Source organism: Macrobrachium nipponense, chromosome 17, assembly GCF_015104395.2.
Source record: "Macrobrachium nipponense isolate FS-2020 chromosome 17, ASM1510439v2, whole genome shotgun sequence".
Classification (NCBI taxonomy): Eukaryota; Metazoa; Arthropoda; class Malacostraca; order Decapoda; family Palaemonidae; genus Macrobrachium; species Macrobrachium nipponense.
In genome coordinates, this window is record NC_087210.1 from 87,364,626 (window position 1) to 87,387,656 (window position 23,031).

The 23,031-nt window shown below is 46.8% G+C and overlaps 1 protein-coding gene across 2 annotated transcripts in view; it reads left to right on the top strand.

The window, feature by feature from the left end:
- LOC135196431 (glutamine amidotransferase-like class 1 domain-containing protein 1) overlaps window positions 1-23,031 on the top strand; it is a 108,973-nt gene that overhangs the window by 43,009 nt on the left and 42,933 nt on the right. For both annotated transcript variants that reach the window (XM_064223255.1, XM_064223254.1), the window contains exon 3: window positions 7,769-7,874. In XM_064223255.1, coding sequence (XP_064079325.1) covers window positions 7,769-7,874 — 106 coding nt within the window. The remainder of the gene's footprint in view (window positions 1-7,768; window positions 7,875-23,031) is intronic.

Below are 23,031 nucleotides of genomic sequence, written 5' to 3' on the forward strand. Positions count from 1 at the left end.
TTCTCGCAGCAAGAGGCACTCGGCCTGGAATCTACTGCCATGGCAGCTTTCCAGGCCGTCTCCTGGTTAGATCTGTGGTCCCTCACAGTATACTAAGGTCGCAGGCCAACTCTGGGGGAAATTTCTCCCGAAGATGACTCGGCCTTTAGGAGACTTTGCCAGTCTGGGGGAAGAGCCATCTCCTTCCTTGCCCACCAGACGGTGAACCTGTGGGCCAACCTGGTTCTCCGACGTAGGGACGCTGTCCTTACTCGGGTTTCCAGGGCGGCCGGGCGTGAAGCGGCGTTGGGACTTCGCAACGGACCTTTACGGAGTTCCACGTCTCTCTTCCCAGGAGTGATGGTGGACGCTGCGGTGGACAGACGGCGCACTGACGACAGTGACCGTTTCTGGTTCACGAGGCAGTCTCGAAGGCTTCTGGGCAGCCTCGGACTGCGGCCAAGTCAGAGCTCGGCTAGCGCTTCCTCGGTGGCTAAGACGGTAGCTGCATCGAAGCCCCGGGGAAAGACTCTGTCTTCTTCGACTTCTACAAAGGGGAGCCGTAACCAGCCCTCCTCCCAGCCCTCCTCCTCCCGTGGAGGCTCTGGGAAGAAGTCGAAGAAAGGGGGGAAACGCTAGGGACGGCATTCTCACCTCACCTGCTGCCGGAAGTGGGGGGGTGCCTGCCAGGCCATTGCCATGGGGCAACTTGGCAGCGCTACGGCGCCGAGACCTGGATTGTAGATGTCCTTCGGGAGGGATATCTATTACCCTTCGAATCTCGGCCACCCCTCACCTCCAACCCGGTCCAAACAGCAGTCGTACGTTCCAGGGTCGTCATCGAGGACGTAGCATTGAGACAGGAGATCAAGACCATGCTGAGCAAGAGAGCTGTAGAAATCGTCACGGATTAGTCACCGGGCTTTACAGTCGACTCTTCCTGGTGGAAAAGTCTACGGGAGGCTGGCGCCCGGTGATAGATCTCTCTCTCGAACCGGTTTGTTTCGCCAGACCCGGTTCACGATGGAGACGGCACGTTCCCAGTGCTCGACTCCATCAGGGAGAACGATTTCATGCTTTCAGTGGACTTGAAGGATGCGTATTTCCAAATACCCATTCATCAGTCCTCCAGAAAGTACCTCCGCTTCATCCTCGACGGGACGGTGTAGCCAGTTCAGGGCACTTTGCTTCGGTCTCTCAACCGCCCCACAGGTGTTCACGCGAGTGTTCACTCTGGTGTCCCTGCTTGGGCCCATTCGCACGGGATACGTCTGATGAGGTATCTCGACGATTGGTTAGTCCTGGCGAGCTCCCGCTCGCAGTTTGCTACAGGACAGGGATCGACTGCTCGAGTTCTGTCGCGATCTGGGGATCGTTGTGAACTTCGAAAAGTCCGATCTCGAGCCCAAGCAGAGGATGAAGTACCTGGGTATGCTGATCGACACGGTAGCAGGGCGAGTCTTCCCCGCAGACTCGCGGATCAGCAGATTCAGGGAGGCAGCCAACCAGTTCCTGTCTCGGCAGGAACAGGTAGCTCAGCGATGGCAAGTCGTGATCGGACACCTGTCGTCACTCGAGAAGTTAGTCCCTCACGGACGTCTTCACCTGCGGTCTCTTCAGTGGAGACTAAAGGAGAGTGGTCACAAGGCGACGGATCCCCCAAGCTTTTGTTCCAGTGTCACTGACACCGAGGTGAGGCAGGACCTAGCCTGGTGGCTGGACGACAGGAACCTCTTAAGAGGAGTGCCTCTGCGCACTCCCCCCCCGGACATGCAGCTGTTCTCATACGCATCGACCGAGGGATGGGGCGCACACCTGGAGGAGTTTGCTGACTTCAGGAGTGTGGGACGAGAACGACAAGCACCTTCACATCAATGTACTGGAACTCAAGGCAGCGTTCCTCACTCTCTCCAAGAGTTCCAGGACCGCTTGATGGGACACTCAGTGGTGTTGATGTGCGACAACACCACGGTAGTGGCCTACGTCAACAAACAGGGGGGCCTAGTGTCTCTCCGTTGTACCAGTTGACTCGGCAGGTGCACGAGTGGGCCGAGGCACACTCAATAGAGCTGTCGGCACGCTACATTCCAGGGAAGAGGAATGTAGTAGCAGACACGCTCAGCCGTCGGATCAGGTGATAGGGACCGAGTGGTCTCTACCCACCAGGACTTGGCGGAAAGCTCTTCGACCTGTGGGGGCGACCAGTTGTGGATCTGTTCGCCACCCGGCACAACAGGAAGCTCCAGGTGTTCTTCTCGGCCGTGCCGGACCCATGGGCAGCTGCAGAGGACGCTCTTCAACACCCGTGGGAGACAACCTCTTCGTCTATGCCTTTCCCCCGTTCAGCCTGATTCGCAAGGTGATCAGTCGAGCACTGGTCACCCAGAATCTCAGGATGATCCTGGTGGCTCCCAAATGGCACAGGCCATTTGGTATCCGGACCTGCTGGCTCTTCTCGCAGGAGAACCGAGAGAGATTCCCCCTTGGCACAACCTTCTCCCGCCCAGCCACCACGTCGAGCGGTACCACCGAGCAGTCCAGTCCTACGTCTTCACGGCATGGCTGTTATCCACCATCTCTTGCGAAACGAGAGGCTTTTCGTCGTAGCGCAGCAACAGAGATGGCTGGAAACGTCCGTCCAGTCCTCTGCAGCTGTGTACCAGGGGAAGTGGGCCGTCTTCTGTGGTTGGTGTCGTAGACGAGGTCTATCTCCTCTCAGAGCCACTCTTCAGCAGGTAGCGGATTTCCTCGTTTTTTGTTCTTCGCGAGAGAAGCTCCTCTCAGTCCCCACAGTCAAAGGATACAGAGCCGCCCTGGGCTCTCGTCCTGAAACTGAGGGGATTGGACATCTCGAACTCGTTCGAGATCTCCTTGCTTATGAGGAGCTTCGAAAGGTCTTGCCCACCCAGGGAACTCAGGCCCCCTGCGTGGGATGTGACTCTCATCCTTAGGAGTTTGACTCGAACGCCGTTCAAGCCACTCCGAGAGTCGTCAGACAGGGATCTGACCCTCAAGACCCTCTTCTTGCTGGCCCTGGCATCGGCGAAGAGAGTAGGGGAACTTCATGGTCTTTCCTATGATGTACAACACTCCAGGGGATGGGGATCTGTGACGCTCGATTTCGTCCCGAACTTCGTTGCGAAGACTCAGAAAAACCGTCGATCCCTGACGACAGGTTCGAGTCCCCTTCACGATTCCCTCCCTAATGGACTTCACCGATAATGATGCGGATGAGATGCTGCTTTGTCCTGTGAGGGGTGCTACGGCGCTATCTGAAGAAAACTCGACACCTCAGGCCTGAGTGTCGACGCCTCTTCGTTAGCACCGGGGTAACCAAGAAAGAAGTATCCAAGAACACTCTTTCATTCTGGCTGCGTGAGGTCATCAGGAGGGCGTATGAGGCTGATGGTAGTGACGACATCCGTACGTCCCGTCCGAGAGCTCTTACGAAGTCAGAAGTATTGGCCCCTCGTTGGCGTTTCGTAAGAACTTCTCCGTGGCGCAGGTCCTGAGGGCAGGGTCTGGTCTAACCAGACTACCTTTACGTCCTTCTACCTTTTCGGGATATTGCCCACAGGTCCTTGGATACCTTTTCCTTGGACCCGTGGTGGCTGCTCAACAAGTTGTGTAGCTAACCCAGACCCTCGCAGGCTGAAACCGCATCGAGTCCTGGTGTGACTGTGTGGATGGATGTGTGATGAGTGAGTGACTGGCTCCCTCTTCCCATCTTTTCCTCCTCCTCTACCTGTGGGCAGAGGGCCACGGTCGTCACTACGCTGGATGAGGACGAGATGCAGGTGAGCTATATGACAGAGCCCCACCAATCCTATCCCTTTGCACTAGGGATAGGAGCAGAATATCCACCACTTCCTCCTACAAGTGGGGGGGGAAGTGGATGCCTACAAGAGTCAAACCCATGACTTTATATTTGCTCCTGTACAGGAACAAGTTCTTACATTGCTGGTACGAAGAGATACGCTTGCCTCTCTCTTAGTACTCGGTCCAGAGGTCTGACCATTGATCCTGCGGTGCACACCCCGATCAATCGGACAGAGGCTTGGATCCCTCCCTCGCTCTTAGGACCAGGGAGACTTCCAAGGTTGGGCGAACACCAGTCTGTTCACAAAAGACTCAGATTCCTCCCCCCAGAAGTGAGTCTTCCTATTGTAAAAAGGACCGAAGGTTTGTATGCCGTGTCGGAACAAATGACAATTTGTCCAAAATTGCATTTTTCCTAACTATACAAACCTGAGGTCCTTTTACACATAGCCCCACCTCATGCCACCCCTCACTCTGCAGTTTTTGCTTGGGCCAAAAGCAAAAGTGATTTGTTTACCTCCCAGTCGCGCGCGCGCGCCTGTCGGACAAGCAGTTAAACTACCGAACCCCTTGTTCGAAAGCTTACGACCTATCCAGCTGCGCTAGTACCTTCCTATTGTAAAGGACCTCAGGTTTGTATAGTTAGGAAAAATGCAATTTTGGACAAATTGTCATTTTGAAGTATCTAGGTTTGAGTAAGTTTGAACCTTTAGACAAGGCCTCTTGAGAGATGTCTCGAAGAAGACCATCTTTTAGTTGCCTTGGCCACGGCTAAAGAATTAGTGAGCTTCAGGCGATAAATAAGGAAGTAGGATGGAAGCAAAACAAGGCAGTGTGTACATTCCAGGAAGGCTTTTTGGCCAAAGAACGAGAAACCCTTCTAATTCCTTGGTCAAGCCTCCTGAAAATTGATTCTGGTCGGGTGTCTGATCTTGTGGGTCATGAACATGGAAAGAGTTCTCTGCCCAGTGAGAGCTTTACGTTTTTTATGTAGAAAGAACAAGAGGCATCAGAGGGCGTCTGGTTCTCTGTGGAGTTCAGTCAAAGACCCTAGTAGGCCCATGACGAAAAATGCTTTGGCCTTCTTTATGAGAGAACTTATTAAAGAAGCACATATGCTTTGCCAAGAACAGAACTTCGGAGTTCTTAAAGTTAAGGCTCACGAAGTCCTTGGCATTTATGAAGAATTTAGCCCTCAAGGAGATTATTGAGACAACGTTTTGGAGGACGAATTCAGTATTTGCCTCTCATTATCTGAGAGATATAAAGACAACTTTTGACAATTGTCAGACGTTGGGTCTGTACGTGTCCTCTGGTACAGTACTGGGCAAAGGAGTTTCCACCCCATAACCTACTAATATGCTAGGGAAGTTTTAATCAGGTGATGGTGTTTTTTGGGTCGTCTGAGAAGGGATATTCCCTCTTCAGTCTTTTTAGTGGTGTTTTGTTTTGGTGATGTATGTGTGTAGTTCAGGGTGAATTAACAATTCCTAGCATAATGAATGTTGTATGAGAGGGCTGTGGGGGTTCCTGTCAAAACACATTGGTCATGTCCAGTTGTCAGACCCTTTATTAGCTTCTTCAACCAACAAGGTGCCACGTCCTAGTTGGGAGCTCCTAAGGTTTAAGCAGGCTCAGGCAGGACCTATGAAGTCAGCTACCTTAGCAGGTAGGAACCAAGGGTGATATAATAATTTTTTAATTATTTGAACTCTAACAATGTTGCTGTCTTTGACCCACCTCCAAATGTGTCAATCAGCTATATATACCTGCCAGGTAAGTGTCATACATTAAAATGAAGTTTTTATGATAAAACAAAGTTTAATGTATACTTACCTGGCAGGTATATATAATTTATTTAAATTCCCACCCTCCTCCCCTCAGGAGACAGGGTTCAAGAGATCTGACGAAAATGGGAATGGTTCCGAGCGCCAGCCGCCACGGGAACGGTGGTGGTCACCTGAACTACTAGGTAAATAGCGTTTGCCGCGAGTTTTGAAAGTTTCTGCCAGTTTGACAGAGAATATAGCTATATATATACCTGCCAAGTAAGTATACATTAAACTTTGTTTTATCATAAAAACTTCATTTTTTTAAGATAAAATAAAATAAGGTTTTATTTTATACTTACTAAGCAACTTACATAATCGAGCCCTCCCTCCTCCCCACAGATGGACTTCATGGCTCAAATGAATTGAAGATCTCTGTTGCGTTGTACTTGGCGTTCCAAAAGTGGGTGGGTCTGTCACCTCAACAAGCAATGGTAACGCCACAGCAAAATTTGAATTTTAGTCTGCTGTGGTAGGAAGTTACAGCTTTGTAATTGCTTGGCAAGTGTAAAAATAAAACATATTTTATCGTAAAAATAACATTTTCCTGATCATCATTAAATGTTTGACTGCAAAATAAAATCAAACTAGTTAAATCAGTCATGCTTAAGCAATTTATTTTTTCCTGGAATCCCCAGCAATTAATGTCAGTTTTCCCATTGCTTTATGTAAGTACTAAGTCTGTTTGCTTCTAAACTCCTGCCTTGCTCAGGCACAAAAACCCATCACTTTACAAATGCCTTCAGATAAGGAACTCTCCTTCCCAGACATGGTCAAGAGGAGAAGAATTTGGCTCCCAAGCCCCTCTGTTAGCAGAACTGGTCATTGCATATAATTTTTTAGGTATACTCACAGACTCTTCTGGCACATCTGGAGCAGGGAGCACAGCAGGAGTCCAAAGCAGTTCCTAACTGTAATAGAGAATCTTTGTGAATAGTAATGCTAAGGCAGCAGTGAAGACTGAATAGTAAAGTTGAGGTAGTGGTGGAGGAAAAGCATTCTGATAGCTGGGGAACAGTAGTTTGTGTCGTTCTGGATGGCTACACAGATCCATTTTCTGGGCTACCCTCCAAGATCTCCCAAAGCTATGGTCTTGTTGGCAGAGTTGAGGGAAATTGTGGACGAGAACAAGGTGGAAGTTACAGATAGCCAAGCCTGTGGCTTCCATGAGCTACTTTACTTTGCAGAGAAGTTAGCAGGAAGCCGGACATCAACTTCACCGCAGTGAATAATAGAGATAATACACTTGTTGACTCTCTAAGGAAGGGCGACTTCATGCTTTCTGTTGATGCAAAGGATGGGATGGAATGAAATGATAGATTTAGGCCAGAAGCAAAGCACTAGGACCAATGACAGTGCTGTGGACTTAAAGGATGCATATTTTTAGATACCCATCCATCAACTCTCTTAAGTATACATTCTCTTTGTCTGTAAAGGGACCATTTACCAGTTTCAAGCCTTATGTTTCTGACTGGGGTCAGCTCCTTGAGTGTTCATACTCATGTTCAGTTTGGTGTTAGCTTGGGCCAACTTGTACGAAATACATCTTTCATCTTTAAAGATAGTTTTTTTTTGTGGTGCTTCTGGCACAGTTGCTCCTTGAGAGAGATTGCCCTCTCAGTTTTGCTGGATCATGTGCTCAATTGACAAAATGGAAGACAACAGGAGTGAGAGTATTTCCTCTGAACTTTCGAATCGGCTAGTTATGGGCAATAGCACAGGCATTCTTGATTTGCCAGAACAAGCAGCTCAGCTTTGGCAAGCCTATTGTATGTTTAAGAGGCCAGATTATAAAAAGCACTCTTGTGTGGTAGGTCTACCGAGAAGTTGGCTTAATTTGTAAAGGAACATTTTTTTTTTATAAGACTTAAACAGATATGATATACATATCTGAGCTTTGCTAGATATTCCAAGGTTTCCTGTTTTAAGAATGGATCGCCTGCAGTGAGCTGTAATTTGTACAGTTATTGTATAATGAAATATAATTCTGTATTTACCAACTGCTATATTAAATAAAAATTAAGGGTTACATATTAATAAACTATTGTGTGTAGCATTTTTAGCTTTTGACTGGCACCCTTCATGATTATAGCCCTAAAACTGCCTTGATATTTTTACAATACCTTTGATTTTTCTTTCAGGCTAAAGCTCCTACATTTATAGACAAGGATGACCAGAGTAGTCGATGGTTGAATGATATAGCTTCAAAAAATCTTCTTAATCCTAAACCGCTTACAGAAATTGAAGGTAAAATACTTTTGTTCTTGTTTATTATTCAAGTACGTATGTAGTCTTGCTTTTTTTTTACTATGAGAAATCCTTGTAAATTATCACTTTTGCCCTATTTCAAGATACATATTTGCTCTGTGATGAAGGATAATTAATTTTGGCCCTTTGGTAGATTATTTGACTAGAGTATCACTGTACTATTGGTATTCTTTATACAGTACAAGAAAATGCCCATTTTCTTTACAGTACTATACCATGCAAACTTGGGGGTCAGAGTGGCCTCAACTTAGCTCAACTGCAATAACAGTAAAAAAGGTGTTTTGGACACTCTTTAGGTAATGACAAACTCATGTGGAAGATAATTTAGTATCATAGGTATGTAATAGGAGCAGTAGACCTCTGATAGATAAAGAAAATATAAGGAGAAGAGAAAGGGAAAATAGAATAACATAAGTCCTTATGAGTAAAAAAAAAAATAGTTTCTTATTCCATGTTCTTGCATTTCATTCTCACTTCCCATCTCTCATTTACAGTCTCAATCACTTCTTCAAGTTGGGGGAAAGTTGCTCATCTTGATCCCCTTCCCTCCTAACTTAGTGAAACAAAATGTGAATTATTAATGTAAAATATGACAATAATTTTGAACTCTTGAAATGTGAAAGTAAAAAAAGACTTTGGAAGGACTTTGAAGAGTATAAGGCAAATGTGTTGTAATTCATAAATGGTCTGTTTGAATGATAAATATTTCTGTGGGACATACACATAAAAAAGTCTTACCATCTGCAGCCACAGATGAAACATCAGGACTACACTTCTGGTCTAACTATTGTTTGCTATTTAAAAGTCTGCCTGCACACCATAATTTTCCTTTTCATATTCATGTCATGTAGTCATCACTTTTATGTACCATTACAGTGGTACCTCAACATACTAAAGTCCCAACTTACGAAAAATTCAAGTTACGAAAGCAAGTACTACGTAGAGATTTTTTGGCTCTACTACAAAAATAGTTCAGGTTACGAATGGTTGTTGCTGTAAAGTCCCGAGATTCGCCCGGACCACCGATAACAATTTTAAAACTCGCGCGCTGCCAACTGAGTAGACTTGCCACCATCCCCCCGCTCTCCCATTGGTTCCTGATGTTAGTCACCGCCATAAGATTCTGCTCTCCTATTGGTCAGCATCTCTCCCATCGTGCATCTACGTAAAGGCGTTCTTCGGTCACTCCGAAGCAGCATCGTTTGTGTACACACGCGGAATTCGTTCGTTCTACTATATGATTTCATTTATTAACGTAAATTAGTTAGTGATATCATTGTAGTACTACTTTATCGTGTTGTGTGAGAACTTTAGTACATACGTATACTACATAACTCAATTACATACGGTATACGTAGTCATGGGTCCCAAGAAAGTTGCTGAAGTTCACGGAAAGAAGAGGATGCTTTCTATGGAGACGAAGATGGAGATCATTAAAAAATATGAAGCTGGCATGCGGTTGAGTGTGATCGCTAAGGAATACGGCCGAAATCCGTCGATGATAGGCACCATCCTTAAGCAGAAGGAAGCCATCAAAGCAGCTACACCTTCCAAGGGCGTGACTATTTTGTCTAGCAAGAGGAGCCACGTGCACGACGAGATGGAGAGGCTGCTTCTTGTCTGGATAAAAGACAAAGAAATCGCTGGCAATACGATAACCGAGACGGCAATCTGCCATAGGGCCAGCACTATTTTCGACGATTTGATTGCCCAGGCTGAAGACGACGGAGGAGAAGGGACATCAACGCCAACCCCAGACTTCAAGGCTTCTCACTGGTGGTTTGAAAAATTCCGGAAACGGACTGGCATCCATTCGGTGGTGCGGCATGGGGAGGCGGCCAGCTCGGACACGAAAGCCGCTGAAGCCTTTATTAAGACGTTCGACGAGACGACGATCAACGAAGGCTACAGTTCTCAGCAAGTCTTTAACTGTGATGAGACTGCCCTTTTTTTGGAAAAAAATGCCTTGTCGGACGTACATCACAGAGGAAGAGAAGAAGCTACCCAGGCACAAGCCTATGAAAGAAAGGCTTATGCTTGCACTTTGTTCGAACGCCAGTGGAGATTGTAAGGTGAAGCCCCTACTTGTCTATCATTCGGAGACTCCTCGAGCCTTCAAGGCCCACAAAGTGCTAAAGGAGAAGCTTCCAGTGATGTGGAGGGCTAATGCAAAAGCCTGGGTAACAAGACTTTTGTTCACCGAGTGGCTAAATCTGTGTTTCGGCCCGACAGTGAAGAAATTCTTGGAAGAGAAGCACCTCTCTCTGAAATGTCTGCTGTTGCAGGACAATGCCCCTGCTCACCCTCCTGGCCTCAAGGAAGATATCCTAGCAGAGTATTCTTTTATCAAGATTCTTTATCTTCCCCCTAACACCACCCCTCTCCTCCAGCCCATGGACCAGCAAGTGATATCGAACTTCAAGAAGCTGTATACGAAACATCTTTTCAAGAGATGTTTCGACATCACCGATACCACAAATCTCACATTGCGTGATTTTTGAACGAGCATTTCGATATTGTGATATGCATCCGACTCATCGATCAAGCTTGGCAGGAGGTTTCGAGGCAAACCTTGAATTCTTTGTGGAGGAAACTCTGGCCTGATGCCGTATCCTCCCGAGACTTCGAGGGATTCGACGTGGGAGAAGATGGTGCAGATTCAGAAACAGTTGACAATCCTGAAACTGTTTCGCAACCAGCTCTTGACGATATCGTTGCACTCGGCAAGTCCATGGGGCTGGTCGTCGACGAGGACGACATCAATGACCTTCTCAAGGAGCACCAAGAGGAGCTTACGACGGATGACCTGAAGGAGTGGTAGGCCATGCAACATAACGTCATCAAGAAGAGTTCTCTAACAGCGGCGAGGAGGAGGAGGACGACCCTATGACAACGGCAGAAATTAAGGATGCTCTAGCTGCTTTTCATAAGGTGCAATCATTTGTAGGAAAGAGACACCCCGAAAAGGCTTACACAGGTCATATGCTTGCTCAGTTCGATGACGTTTGCCTGAGTCATTTCAGGAACATTGTGAAAAGTAGCAGAAGCAATCTTCCTTGGATAGTTATTTTTAAAGAGGCCTTTAGTAGGAGTAAGCAAAAAGGAAGATCCAACTGATACTACGAAAAAACGAGAAATTTGAAAGTGGTGAAGAAATTGAAATTTTGTGAAAAAAAAAAAATAAAATAAATAAATAAATAAACAAAATAAAAATCAAGAAAAAAAAAATTTATTTTAAGTTTTTGTAAAGTTAAGTTATGGTTTTGTGCCATTTGTTAATGTGTTTCGTAAAGTTTAGTCTTTAAGTTTCCTGACATTTTTTAATGTTTCGTAAAGTTAAGTGTACTTACATAAAAAGGGATTTTGACGAAGGAAAAATCTATTTCTGGGTGATTGGCTCGTGTCGCCCTATGAAAGTATCCTTAAATATCAGTTCTTTCTAGGTAAAATTAGCCTAAAATTACCAGAGAAAAACAAAACTTAAGAATGTCAGTAAAAACTGACTCGCTCACTCTTAAAAGAAGTGTCGGTATGATATAGGGGCGAGTGTGGAACACTACCACGAGCCAAACACCAATTAGAACTTCCTATCAGAATCCCCCCAAGAGAGAGCTGATACCAACGGGCGATGCAGCCTCTACTACTACTACTAGAGGACGCCACGGACAGCAGCGCCCCTAGCGGACATCCTTAATTAAAACAGTTAAATACATCTTGTCCTGCAGGGGGGGAAACAAACCATAAAAGGGGGGGGTTTCATAGGGCGACACGAGCCAATCACCCAGAAATAGATTTTTCCTTCCGTCGTCCCAAAAATACCTTTCTGGGCTCAGCTCGTGTCGGCCTATGAAAGAGTACCAGAGAAACAGACAAGATGGGAAAAAGGGAACAATGAAAAACAGTTTAAAATGATGGATATAATATAAGTAAATCAATTACAGCATACAAATTAAGCACTTAAACTAACTTATTTTAAACAGTAAAATAATAAAATGTTAGTAATCTTAAAGTACTTAAATGGTAATTACAGTAAATTACAGAGATGCATGTAAAATAAGGAAAAAATGGGATTTACTTAACAAAATTACAAAATATATACACTCATGTGTCCTACCCTAGCATAAAAATAAGGGTAGGTACACTGAAATCCATCATCAATACAAATATTCCAAAAAAATATATACAAACACATTGTGACTGAAGTTCATCATAAATACAAATGGTGAATATATACAAACATATTGTGTCCTACCCTAGCATAAAAATAAGGGTAGGTACACTGAAGTACATTATCAGTACAAATGTGGATGTCCCTAGCAAAAAAATAAGGGACAATCCACTATATGATACAACGGCTAAGGCTATGATGTTTGAGTAGCCTGACGATAGGTTGAGGCATGTTGGCTGATGTAGGTAGAAAGGAGACCTGGATCTATACTACAACTACTAAACAGTATCAGGGGAAAACTATGTTTCCCGCTGCTACTGCTGAAAAACTTTAAAGATTCCAAGGACTTTAAATAATGCCGTTTAAAGACTGTCGGGGATTTCCATCCAGTATACTTTCTAAGATCCTTCAAAGTTCATATGTTGGAAATAATTAATTGAGGTGGCTACTCCCCTGATATCATGTGCTTTTGGGAATGACTCAGGGTTGGCTTGTTTAATGAAGTAAAGGATTTGCTGTCTAATGCCTTTAACTGATAAAGTACCACCTTTTTCTCTCCATGAAGAGAGCACCTGAGGATCTAGAAGAAGTACGAGATAGAAAGGCTCTAAGAGTTGATACTGGGCAGAGAGAAGGATCCTGTGGAAGTGGGATAACCTTCCAAGGAGCCCACCTTGTAAGCAGGATCTTCATTTTTGGCTAAAAACGCTACGATCCGGAGCAAGTAGAACTTCTCCTGATGGGAGGAATTCCACCATGACCCGCATCCCTGGATAGAGCCGACAGTTCTGAAATTCTAGCTCCTGAGGCTAGGCTTAATAAGAATAATGTCTTCCTCAGGAGCATTATGAATGTACAAGATGAGTTGTCAGTATCTGAAGCTAGTTTGAGGACATCATTTAAGAACCATGAAACTGTATGAGGCCTCTGGGAAGGTCTAAGTCTAGCACAGGCTTTAGGGATAGATGTGAAATAAGATTCAGTCAAATCTATCTGAAAACCTACTTGAAAGATTTTCTTCAAAGCCGATTTATGAGTGGTAATCGTGCTAGCTGCTAAACCTTTTTCAAATAAGGATCTGAAAAAGGATATAGCCAAATTAACTGTCATGGTTGTAGTGTTCGATTCTCTCAAGAAAGATGCTAATTTTTTAACAGCTGAGTCATATTGTCTAATGGTTGACTCTCTCTTATCTGATTCTAGGAAGAGAATATTCTGTGGATCAATGTCAGCATCTTTATTAGCCGCAAACTTCATGAAGTCCATAAAGTTAGGGTCTGGAGAGTTCCTGAGGAAGCGAACACAGTCCTCATTTGTACTGATTGTGATGTTTGTGGGATTGGGGATCCGTTGAGGTCGGAGACCCAATTCCAAAAGAAGAGGATACCAGTTGCTCGTTGGGCCAGTCCGGTGCAATCAGAGCTACTATCCCTTTGAAAGACCTTAGTTTGTCTAGGACTTTCAAGAGAAGATTCACTGGAGGAAAAACATAAATTCTCCTCCACTGATTCCAATCCAACGACAGGGCGTCCGTGGCATAAGCCAGAGGGTCCAGGTTGGGGGCCACATAGCAAGGGGGCTTGTGGTTCGCTTGTGAGGCGAAGAGATCCACTTGGAGACCTGGGACTCTCCGGCTTACCCACTGGAATGACCCGACGTCCAGAGACCACTCTGATTCCAGAGGAACTGACCGGGACAGGGGCGTCTGCTATCACATTTCTTACTCCTGCCAGGTGAGTGGCAGACAGATGCCATTTGTGTTTGTTTGCTAATGCAAAGATGGCTATCATGACATGGTTCACATGTTTGGATTTGGACCCTCCTCTGTTGATGCAATGAACTACCACTGCACTGTCCAAAACTAGCCTTAGATGAGACTTCTTCGGGGGAAGCAGTCTCTTCAGAGTAAGAAATACTGCCATTGCTTCCAACACGTTTTAGGGTGAGCTGGCGAAATTGAACTGACCAAGTCCCTGAACCTGTTTGAACTGAGAGTATCCCCCCACCCGGACAGGGATGCATCCGTGTGAATGGTTAGCACTGGGAGGGGATATTGAAGGGGTACTTTCTTGGCCTAAGTTCTTTACTTTTGACCAAGGCCGTGGTTGTTTGCGGAGGATCTGTGGAATTACTGACAACTTGTCTCGATATTTGGAGTTTGCTTTTGACCGCCAAATTCGATTTATATCTTTCAGCCTTGCTTTCAGAAGGATATCTGTTACCGAAGCAAACTGAAGAGACCCTAGGATTCTCTCCTGGTTTCTTCTTGACGTTTGTTTGCATTTGAGGAATTGCCTGACAGATTTTGCTATTTCCTTCCGTTTGACCACTGGAATTGATAGATTGTGAAGACAAATCCCATTGGATTCCTAGCCACTGAAAACGAGATTCCGGAGTAAGTCTGGATTTCGTTTTGTTTATCTGGAACCCCAGATGTTCCAGAAAGTGAACTACTTTTTTGGTAGCTTTGAGACATTCCTCGACTGTTGGTGCCCAGATCAACCAATCGTCGAGGTATGCCGCTACCATGATTCCCTGAGCTCTCAATTGTTGTACAACCACTTCTGCTATCTTTGTGAATACCCTGGGGCTACATTCAGACCGAAGGGCATCACTTTGAATGAGAAGTCTGATTTCCTAGCCTGAATCCTAGGAATGGGCGGAAGTTGCCTTGCTATAGGGATATGATAGTATGCGTCTGTAAGATCGATGGAATCATGTGACGGCTCCACTGCTGCAAGTAAGGTCCTTACTTGCGAGAGGGTAAGCATCTTGAACTTGTCGCAGCGAATGAAAGAGTTTAGCTTTGACAGTCTAAGATTACCCTTCTTTTGTTGAGCCTTTCTTTGGCACGCTGAATAAGCGAACCTTGAAAATTTTAGGATGTTTGGACTCTCGCAATAGCTCCTTTCTGAAGGAGTTCTTCCGCGTATCTATCAATTCCTTTGACGGTATCTGATGAAATGATTTGATTGGAGGAGGATCTTTGATCCAACTCCAGCCTAATCCTTTGGACACTATACTCTGTGCCCAATTGCTGAACCCCCACCTGTGGCGGAAGAGGAACAGCCTCCCTCCTACCTGGGGAGCCTCATTGCTGATGGGCGGGTTGGCCACCACGCCCTCCTCTGAACTGTCTACTCCTCGTGCCCCTTCCTGCGCCACGCTGACGAAAGTAACCTCTCGCCCTACCTCTCGGTTGAGAGTAGCCTTGAGCCTCATAAGCAGGGTTGAAGGCCCGCCCCCCCCGGGCGATGGATAAGCGTAGGAAGTGGATGGTTGAGATTGCTGGGGCACCAGAGGAAAGGTTGGTTCTGCTTAGAGGTGGAAGGTTGTCCCTGTTGGGTACTGGGACTGCCTGCACAAATTGCTGCTGTTGCTGGAGTTTTTTATATATGGCTGAACCTCTTACCAGCCTTCTTTGGTTTCTTGCCAGCAGTGGGAACGGATTCCTGTTTCCTCTTTGAGGAAATACCCCACCTAGCTCTAAGGCTCTGGTTGAGTCTAGCAGCTTCGTGGTGTACCTCGTTCACTGCGGACTCTGGGAAGAGATCCGCTCCCCACATGCTTGCAGCCAAGAGTCTATTAGGCTCATGCCTGATGGTGCACTCTTGTAAGACATGCTTCCGGTCAGTTCCTCCTAGCCTGGAAGAAGTCAAAAGCGTCCGTTTATATAACCAGTCTGAAACTGAGATTTCGCCAGAGATCTTGAACAGCGGTTCCGTAGCGTAAGAAAGGGCAGCCATTTCTGTGATGATGAGGGAATTGAGGGACCTGCCAAACCTAGTTCGCGCATCGAACTCTGCCTGGATTAGGGAATCCGGCAGCCTAGGTAGTTTCTCACCGAACTGGTCCATGGCGCAGTCCGGCTTGAGTTTACCCAGCGTGAATCGTAGCCCACTTGGCCAATAAGTTTTCCCCCCCCTCCCCCCAGAAAAAACAAATTTTCTCCGAAGGCCGGGAAGAGCGGAGAAGTAGACTCCGCCTCCCTCAACTGTGGAATGGGCTCATCCTTGAGGACTGCCTGAAGGGACTTCTCCACTAATTTCGTGGCGAACGGAAGAGAAACCTCCTCTTCCGTCGCGAAAATAGTGAAGGGACTCTTGTAGGCCTGGAGTTTAGTGTTAGTACACTCCCAGTCCTCAAGGCAGTGAACCCATTCCCGCTGGGCGTGATCTCTACTATAAAGGACTGACTCCTTAGAGATTTTGTCTTCTCTCGTCAGAGCCGTTGGCGTCAGCCTAGCATACCCGATGAAAGGCTGCGTCAGACCCGGAGGGTAGAACTCGAAGTCCTCAATCCTTCGAGTTCCACACTCGAGATAGAGATCATTCCGTCTTTGAATGGAGACGTATGGCAGCTACTCTCCATGGGTTTCTCCATAGAGAAAGCTGGCAAGGAGTCATATGGCGGGAGTTGAAGAATCCCCGTGCTAGATGCTGGGGAGACTGGGGGAGGAGCCTGAGCTAGCCCAGCTACTCGGTCCTCATTTTCTCTCATTCTATTAGAGAGATCCTGGATTGACTGTCCAGATTGAGACAGACTGTTTGATAACTGCGCAAACATCTGCTCGAACCGCGTTCCCAGTGCGGAGATTTGAGAGCCTACTAGCACGCCCACCTGTTCCATCACCCCTGCTGAGAAAGTAGAGGGATCGAAGGTGCTGGTGCTTGCTACCCCTACCGGCATAGCCGGAGTGGAAGCAGTGGAGGCGGGAGAAGGCAGTGACTCGGTTGGGAGCGCGGAGCCTCTCCTTTCGAAGCCTTGCTTCTGGAGCTCTTTGATTGAGAAGAGCTCGGCTTTGCCTTCACCGCATCGGCATAGGAAGTCGACGACTTCCTAGCCGAAGAAGACGAAGACGACTTCCTAGAAGTCGACTTAGGTAAAGTCTTCGGTTCTCTCTTTCCCTTCTCCTTAGGAGGTACAGAGAGAGCGGGAGAGCGAATAGGGATCTCAGATCCCGCAAAGCCTTGGAATGAAGCGGAAGAAGAGGGGACAGGAGAAGATCCAGGAGCGCCCAAGGAAAGACCTTGGGCGCCCGACATACCTACCTCAACCAACAAATCCTCCCCACCTACCGCCATGGGCTCAAGGTTAAGGTCCAGGGCAGCGACGTCCGGGACCGACTCCTGGGAGGCTACGACCCCAAATGATTGCTGGAGGTCTTGCTGGATGGAGGCTATCAGCGGGGCAGCGGACAAGGGGTCGACGTAACCCACCGTCGACTTGCCCGCAAGGAAGATCTGGACGGCCAGCTTCCTGTCCAAAATGTAGGGCTGGCCCTTGGCGGCGTTCTTCCCGAAGCCGACCACCCCACGCTTTCAGGGTGGCGAGGGCGACTTCCCTCACACCGCTAGCCTGAAAGGAAAGGTGAGATTAGCTGCCAATTGTGGAACGGGGTTAACAAACTTACGACTAGAAGTTGTTAGTAAAATCATAAGTAAGCCTATAATGGACTTACCCCATCTCCCAGCTGACCGACCAGGTCGTAGCAGATGGCGCAGGCTTCAGGGTGCCAGACAATCGTCTCGTTGAACGACGTGGCACAAGGGGCGTGAGACCTGCATTCATCATGTCCACAGGGGTCGTACAGCGTCGCGTTACAGGCTGGGACCTGGCAGTTGGTAGCCTGTAAGTGAAAAAGTACATGAGTACCAAGTAAACACTTACAGCCTAACATATGCTCCGCTGGTGCCGGAGCGATAAAGTTAGATAAAACCAGAGCCCCGCCAAAATACGTGTGGTAACCAGGTTGGTATATAGGCTATGGCTCCGCCGATGGCGGAAGCACAAAAAGCAACCAACTAGGAGTGGTGGTAATGGAAACCACGACGGAAAATGGCGGGGATGGTTGATAAAATAATAATAATAACACACAATTCATTGTAAAATATTGTATAATTAGGGTATATCCTTAAAATAACAATAATAAAACAACTTCTCTCCGCCCGTCTACTAGAAGAGTGAGTAGGTAAGGGGTAAGCTCCCTTCCGGTAGCGGGGGAGAGATATATAAGGATATAGTAGGCAAGCAACCGACCACTCGTAGTACCCACCCTGCCCGCTAGCGGAGCCAGTAACCTATAACCAAAGGTGCCCCGGCTGCGACGGAAGGCTCCTTTCGTATCGTAAGGGAGGTGGCTGAGCAACTGGGGAGGGGGGGAGGAAGGTCTCGGCGAAACACGGCGGGAGCGAGAAAAGGGGGGAGGGATGGCCTACTCCTCCCCGCCTCACCAACTACCCGCATGGAGACCCGGTACCTCATAGTGGTCGCCCTATACCCCCCGCTGGGAGGAACCCCTGGTCACCTCCGAAAGGGTGAGAGAAGGCGATGAGGTTGTCATAACAACCAAGGGGTCCCCCAGCTCCTCCCTATATCAGAAAGGGAGGGAAGGGGCAGGGTAAGGTGCTATGGAACACGTGACCGCAAGTGGCCTAGGCCGCGAGCAACACAACCGTGGTAGGGCCACGTGAACCAAGCTGTACCAATACATGGAACAAGCACCTAGGCTAGCCTAACACCCTAAATAAATAAATAAATATACATCGAAAGGTGGAAGAGACACTTTTAGTAAAAGAGAAAGAAGCCCAGGAGGAGGCAGACTGTTCCAAGAAACAGAAGCCTACTCGGAGCCAGCGATAGCCGATGTAGAGCAAGAGCCGGGATGCTGGGCCGGAAAAATAATAATAGCCCTAAATACCAAGCTAAGAGAATGGTAGGAGGGCTGAACTAGCTAAAACTCGATGTAAAACAATGAATGTGATAAAGTAAGCCCATAAGTATAAAGAAGTCCAGTATGGAGGACCGGGAATTCTTACGAGGCGGCATGGCCGCCACGAGACAACCGGGGAACCGTATATGACCTATTAAGAGGAAAATACTGGTACCCGGAAGATAAAACTGTGGTAAAATATTACTTATGAGTTACTTAACTTAGCCGTGGCAATTGCAGAGCGTTCCATCGTAGATAGTACGGATAAAATCCAATAAAGCACGAGCACAAGAAAATGGCGACTTGTCGCTAGCGCTAAAATTAAGGATGTCCGCTAGGGGCGCTGCTGTCCGTGGCGTCCCTCCTAGTAGTAGTAGTAGAGGCTACATCGCCGTTGGTATCAGCTCTCTCTTGGGGGGATTCTGATAGGAAGTTCTAATTGGTGTTTGGCTCGTGGTAGTGTTCCACACTCGCCCCTATATCATACCGACACTTCTTGTAAGAGTGAGTGAGTCAGTTTTACTGGACATTTCTTAATTTTGTTTTTCTCTGGTAACTTTTAGGCTAATTTTACCTAGAAAGAATGCTTATTGAAGGATACTTTCATAGGCCGACACGAGCTGAGCCAGAAAAGTTTTCTGCCATTTGTCCTCCTCCTCTGTCGCCACTTTCGGAGATAGTCTCACTTGAAAGGTAAGGTTCCACATTTTACTACATACGTACGTATGTACGTACAGTATTTCTTGTATACCATGTAGTACACTAATACACTTTATTTACAGGTACTATGTTGTACATATTAGTAGTATGTATTAAGTTAGGTATTGAATGGTCCAAATTGTTGCATTTCATTGTTTATTGGTCAATTTAGGTTTATTATAAATTTACTAGGGTGTTTTTGTAGGGCTTGGAACGAATTAGGCAATTTATATATAAAATGGGAATCAAGATACGTAAAGCTCAGGTTACAAAGGCTGCCTCGGAACGGATTAATTTTCGTACGTCAAGGTACCACTGTATTTGGCTTTTTTTGGAGGAGTGAATAGCTGGTTAATCATCTGATTCTGTTATTCTTGGTAATTAATAAATTACCTTGTATGTCTCACTACTTTCAGTAGCTTCTTAAACTTTTACCTACAAAAGAACATTATCAGTATATTTTTCACGCAATTTGCCTGTCATGAAGCCCCACTGAATAAGAAAACTTTCACATTTTCACTTGGGCAGACAACTGTTAATTGCCCTGCAATGAATGTAAATATTGTCTTCCCTGGAACTGACAATGTCACGTGTTACTCATACATATCATGTTTTCAGTTGATAACTATTGTGAAGTAAGTAGCGCCAAAGGTTACGAAATTAATCCGTTCCGAAACGGATTTTTTTGTATCTAGAACTACGTTTTACATGTAAATTGCATAATTCATTCCAAGTACTACAAAAACACCAGGAGCACCTACAGATTCGTGGGCCCACTCGACCACCGACTGAAATCGGCGGAAGAACACCAAAACCAATATGGTGGCGATACCAAAACAACAACAAACAAAGTAGGGAGCGACTACATATCCGCGACGATCGATTTGTGTGCTATCAGTAAGGCCGTGGTGGAACAGCGCTTCACGCCTTATCCGCATATTTAAAGATTCTTGGCAAGCACGACATGTTCTGGCAAGAGGTAATGTTGCGCTGCGCGCGCTAGCCACAGGGGTTACATTAATGCTACTTACCGTGGTGGATGGATTTGGGTGTTGCGCGGCCCGGGAAACTGGCCCGGGAATCTGTAAACTACCCAAACACCACAGTAAATTTTATAATAAAGCTAAATTGACCAATAAACAATAAAATACAACAATTTGGCTCATTCAATACCTAACCTAACTGTGATTACCTGTAAATAAAGTGTATTAGTGTACAGGGTACAAGAAATACTGTACAGTGGACCCCCCGTATTCGCGTTCTCCAGATTCGCGGACTCACACATTCGCGGATTTCTCTGGGGAACGTTTCCCTGCATTATTCGCGGAAAATTCGCGCATTCGCGGTATTTTTCTATGATAAATATCCATAAATTCCTGTTTTTTTTTTGATGAATTTCATCATAAAATGCACTTTTTGTGATAAAACTATTAAAAAACCAAGTATGAAAATTTTTAGTGGGTTTTTCTTGAGTTTAAACTAACAAAATAGGCTGTTTTTAGCATTTTCATAGGGGTTCCAAACATTCGCGGATTCTAACTATTCACGGGGGGGTCTGGTACGCATCCCCCGCGAATACGGGGGGACCACTGTACGTACATATGTAGTAAAATGTGGAACCTTACCTTTTGAGTGAGGCGATGTCCAAAAGTGGCGACAGAGGAGGAGGACAAATGGCAGAAAACATGAACACTTACCTGTACAAAACATTAGAAAATGGCAGAAAACATTAACACTAAACTTTACGTCGACGGATTACGACCGTATTCCTTAGCGATCACACTCAACCGCATGCCAGCTTCATACTTTTTAATTATCTCCATCTTCGTCTCCATAGAAAGCATCTTCTTCTTTCCGTGAACTTCAGCAACATTCTTGGGACCCATGGCTAATAACGCAAGTAATTAAGTTCACACACAACACGATAAAGTAACTTACAATATACAAAGAAAGCGAAATCACTAACATGAATTTACGTTAACAAACGAAATCTATGTGAACGAACGAATTCCAGGTGTGTACGATAACGCAGCTGCAATGAAATGGTTGAGGGACGCCTTTACGTAGGTGCATGATGGGACAGATGCTGACTAATAGGAGAGCAGGATCTTACGGTGTTGACTAGCATCAGGAACCAATGGGAGAGTGGGAGGATGGTGGCGAGTCTACTGAGTTAGCGGCGCACGAGTTTTAAAATTATTCTCGGCAGCCTGAGCGAATTTCGGTTTACAGTACATACACCCTTTCATAACCTGAATTTTGTTCCGACACGGCATACAAACCTTCGGTCCTTTTACAATAGGAAGGTTACTAGCGGCAGCTGGATAGGTCGTAAGCTTTCGAACAAGGGGTTCGGTAGTTAACTGCTTGTCCGACAAGTGCGCGTGCGCGACTGGGAGGTAAACAATCACTTTTGCTTTCGACCTCACAGCGAGTGGACGTGTGTTCTGCACTCTCTGCCCGCTTCATCGTCGTTTGCTTTCCTTTTGTATGGTTGTGTTTCTCTTTGTGTTTGCAAGCAATATTGTAAGTATACAATCATTTCCCTTTTTGTTATATTGGTTTGAAGTGGAATTAATTGATCTGATCGATCATGGATTCTCCGCGCCCTACTATCATCCGGCGACTGTGCCCGGGAACTGAGGGGCGTAAGTGCGGTAAGTTCCGCTCATTCCCTGAGATCGATCCCCATGTGTTATGCGCTCGGTGTCGGGGGCGTGAGTGTACCCGTGCCGAGCCATGCGATGTATGTGTATCTTGGTCGGAGGTGCAGTGGGGCTTGTACGAGGGCAGGAAGAAGCGAAGGCCTGCAAAGGAGTCATTGGAGAGCTCTCCCGCGACTCCTTTGGTTACGGACACTTCGTCTTCTTTCCTGCCCCTGGCTCAGCTCCCACGGTTGGCTCCTTCCCCTTTGGGGGGGGTTTTCGAGGTCCTTCTCCTCACCCGATCTGTCGAGTGTGGAGGAGGGCGCTCGGTACCCTGACATGGAATTGTATTCTGGGTCCTCTATCCGTTCGTCTACACCGCTCGGACGGGTAGAGACCCCTTCTAACCACCCGACCTTTGCTTCCCCAGGTGCTGCTGCTGCGAGGGACGACCTTGGACAGGTGTGGGCATCGTTGGGCTTGCAGGGCGTGCCAAGTGTCCAGGGGCTGCTTTACCATCTAGCTGGCTCTGTTGCGGTCATGCATGCCACGGTGACCACCACTACCACTACGTTGTCCACTCCAGGCTATGCTGCTCCCCCTCATCTGGTGTATTCCCCGCATGCGGTGTCTGTAACACCAACTTCATCGGTGCAGGGGCCGATCGCCGTGCCACGGGGGAGTGTGATGCCGCCGCCACCCGGGTTTGCCGTGCTGCCGAAGCCAGACTTCGTGTGTCCGAAGAGCTCGCCCCTGGACCTGCCACCGATGCCAAGGATGTCGGTGACGCTGGTCCGTCCTCCTGGCTGGGTGTACCACCTGCCATACCTGCCCAGCCGCTGTCGAGTGCTGAGACGTTGCCGACCGCTGCTGCCGTTACTGTACCTGCCGTGACTGTTCCTGCTGTTCCTG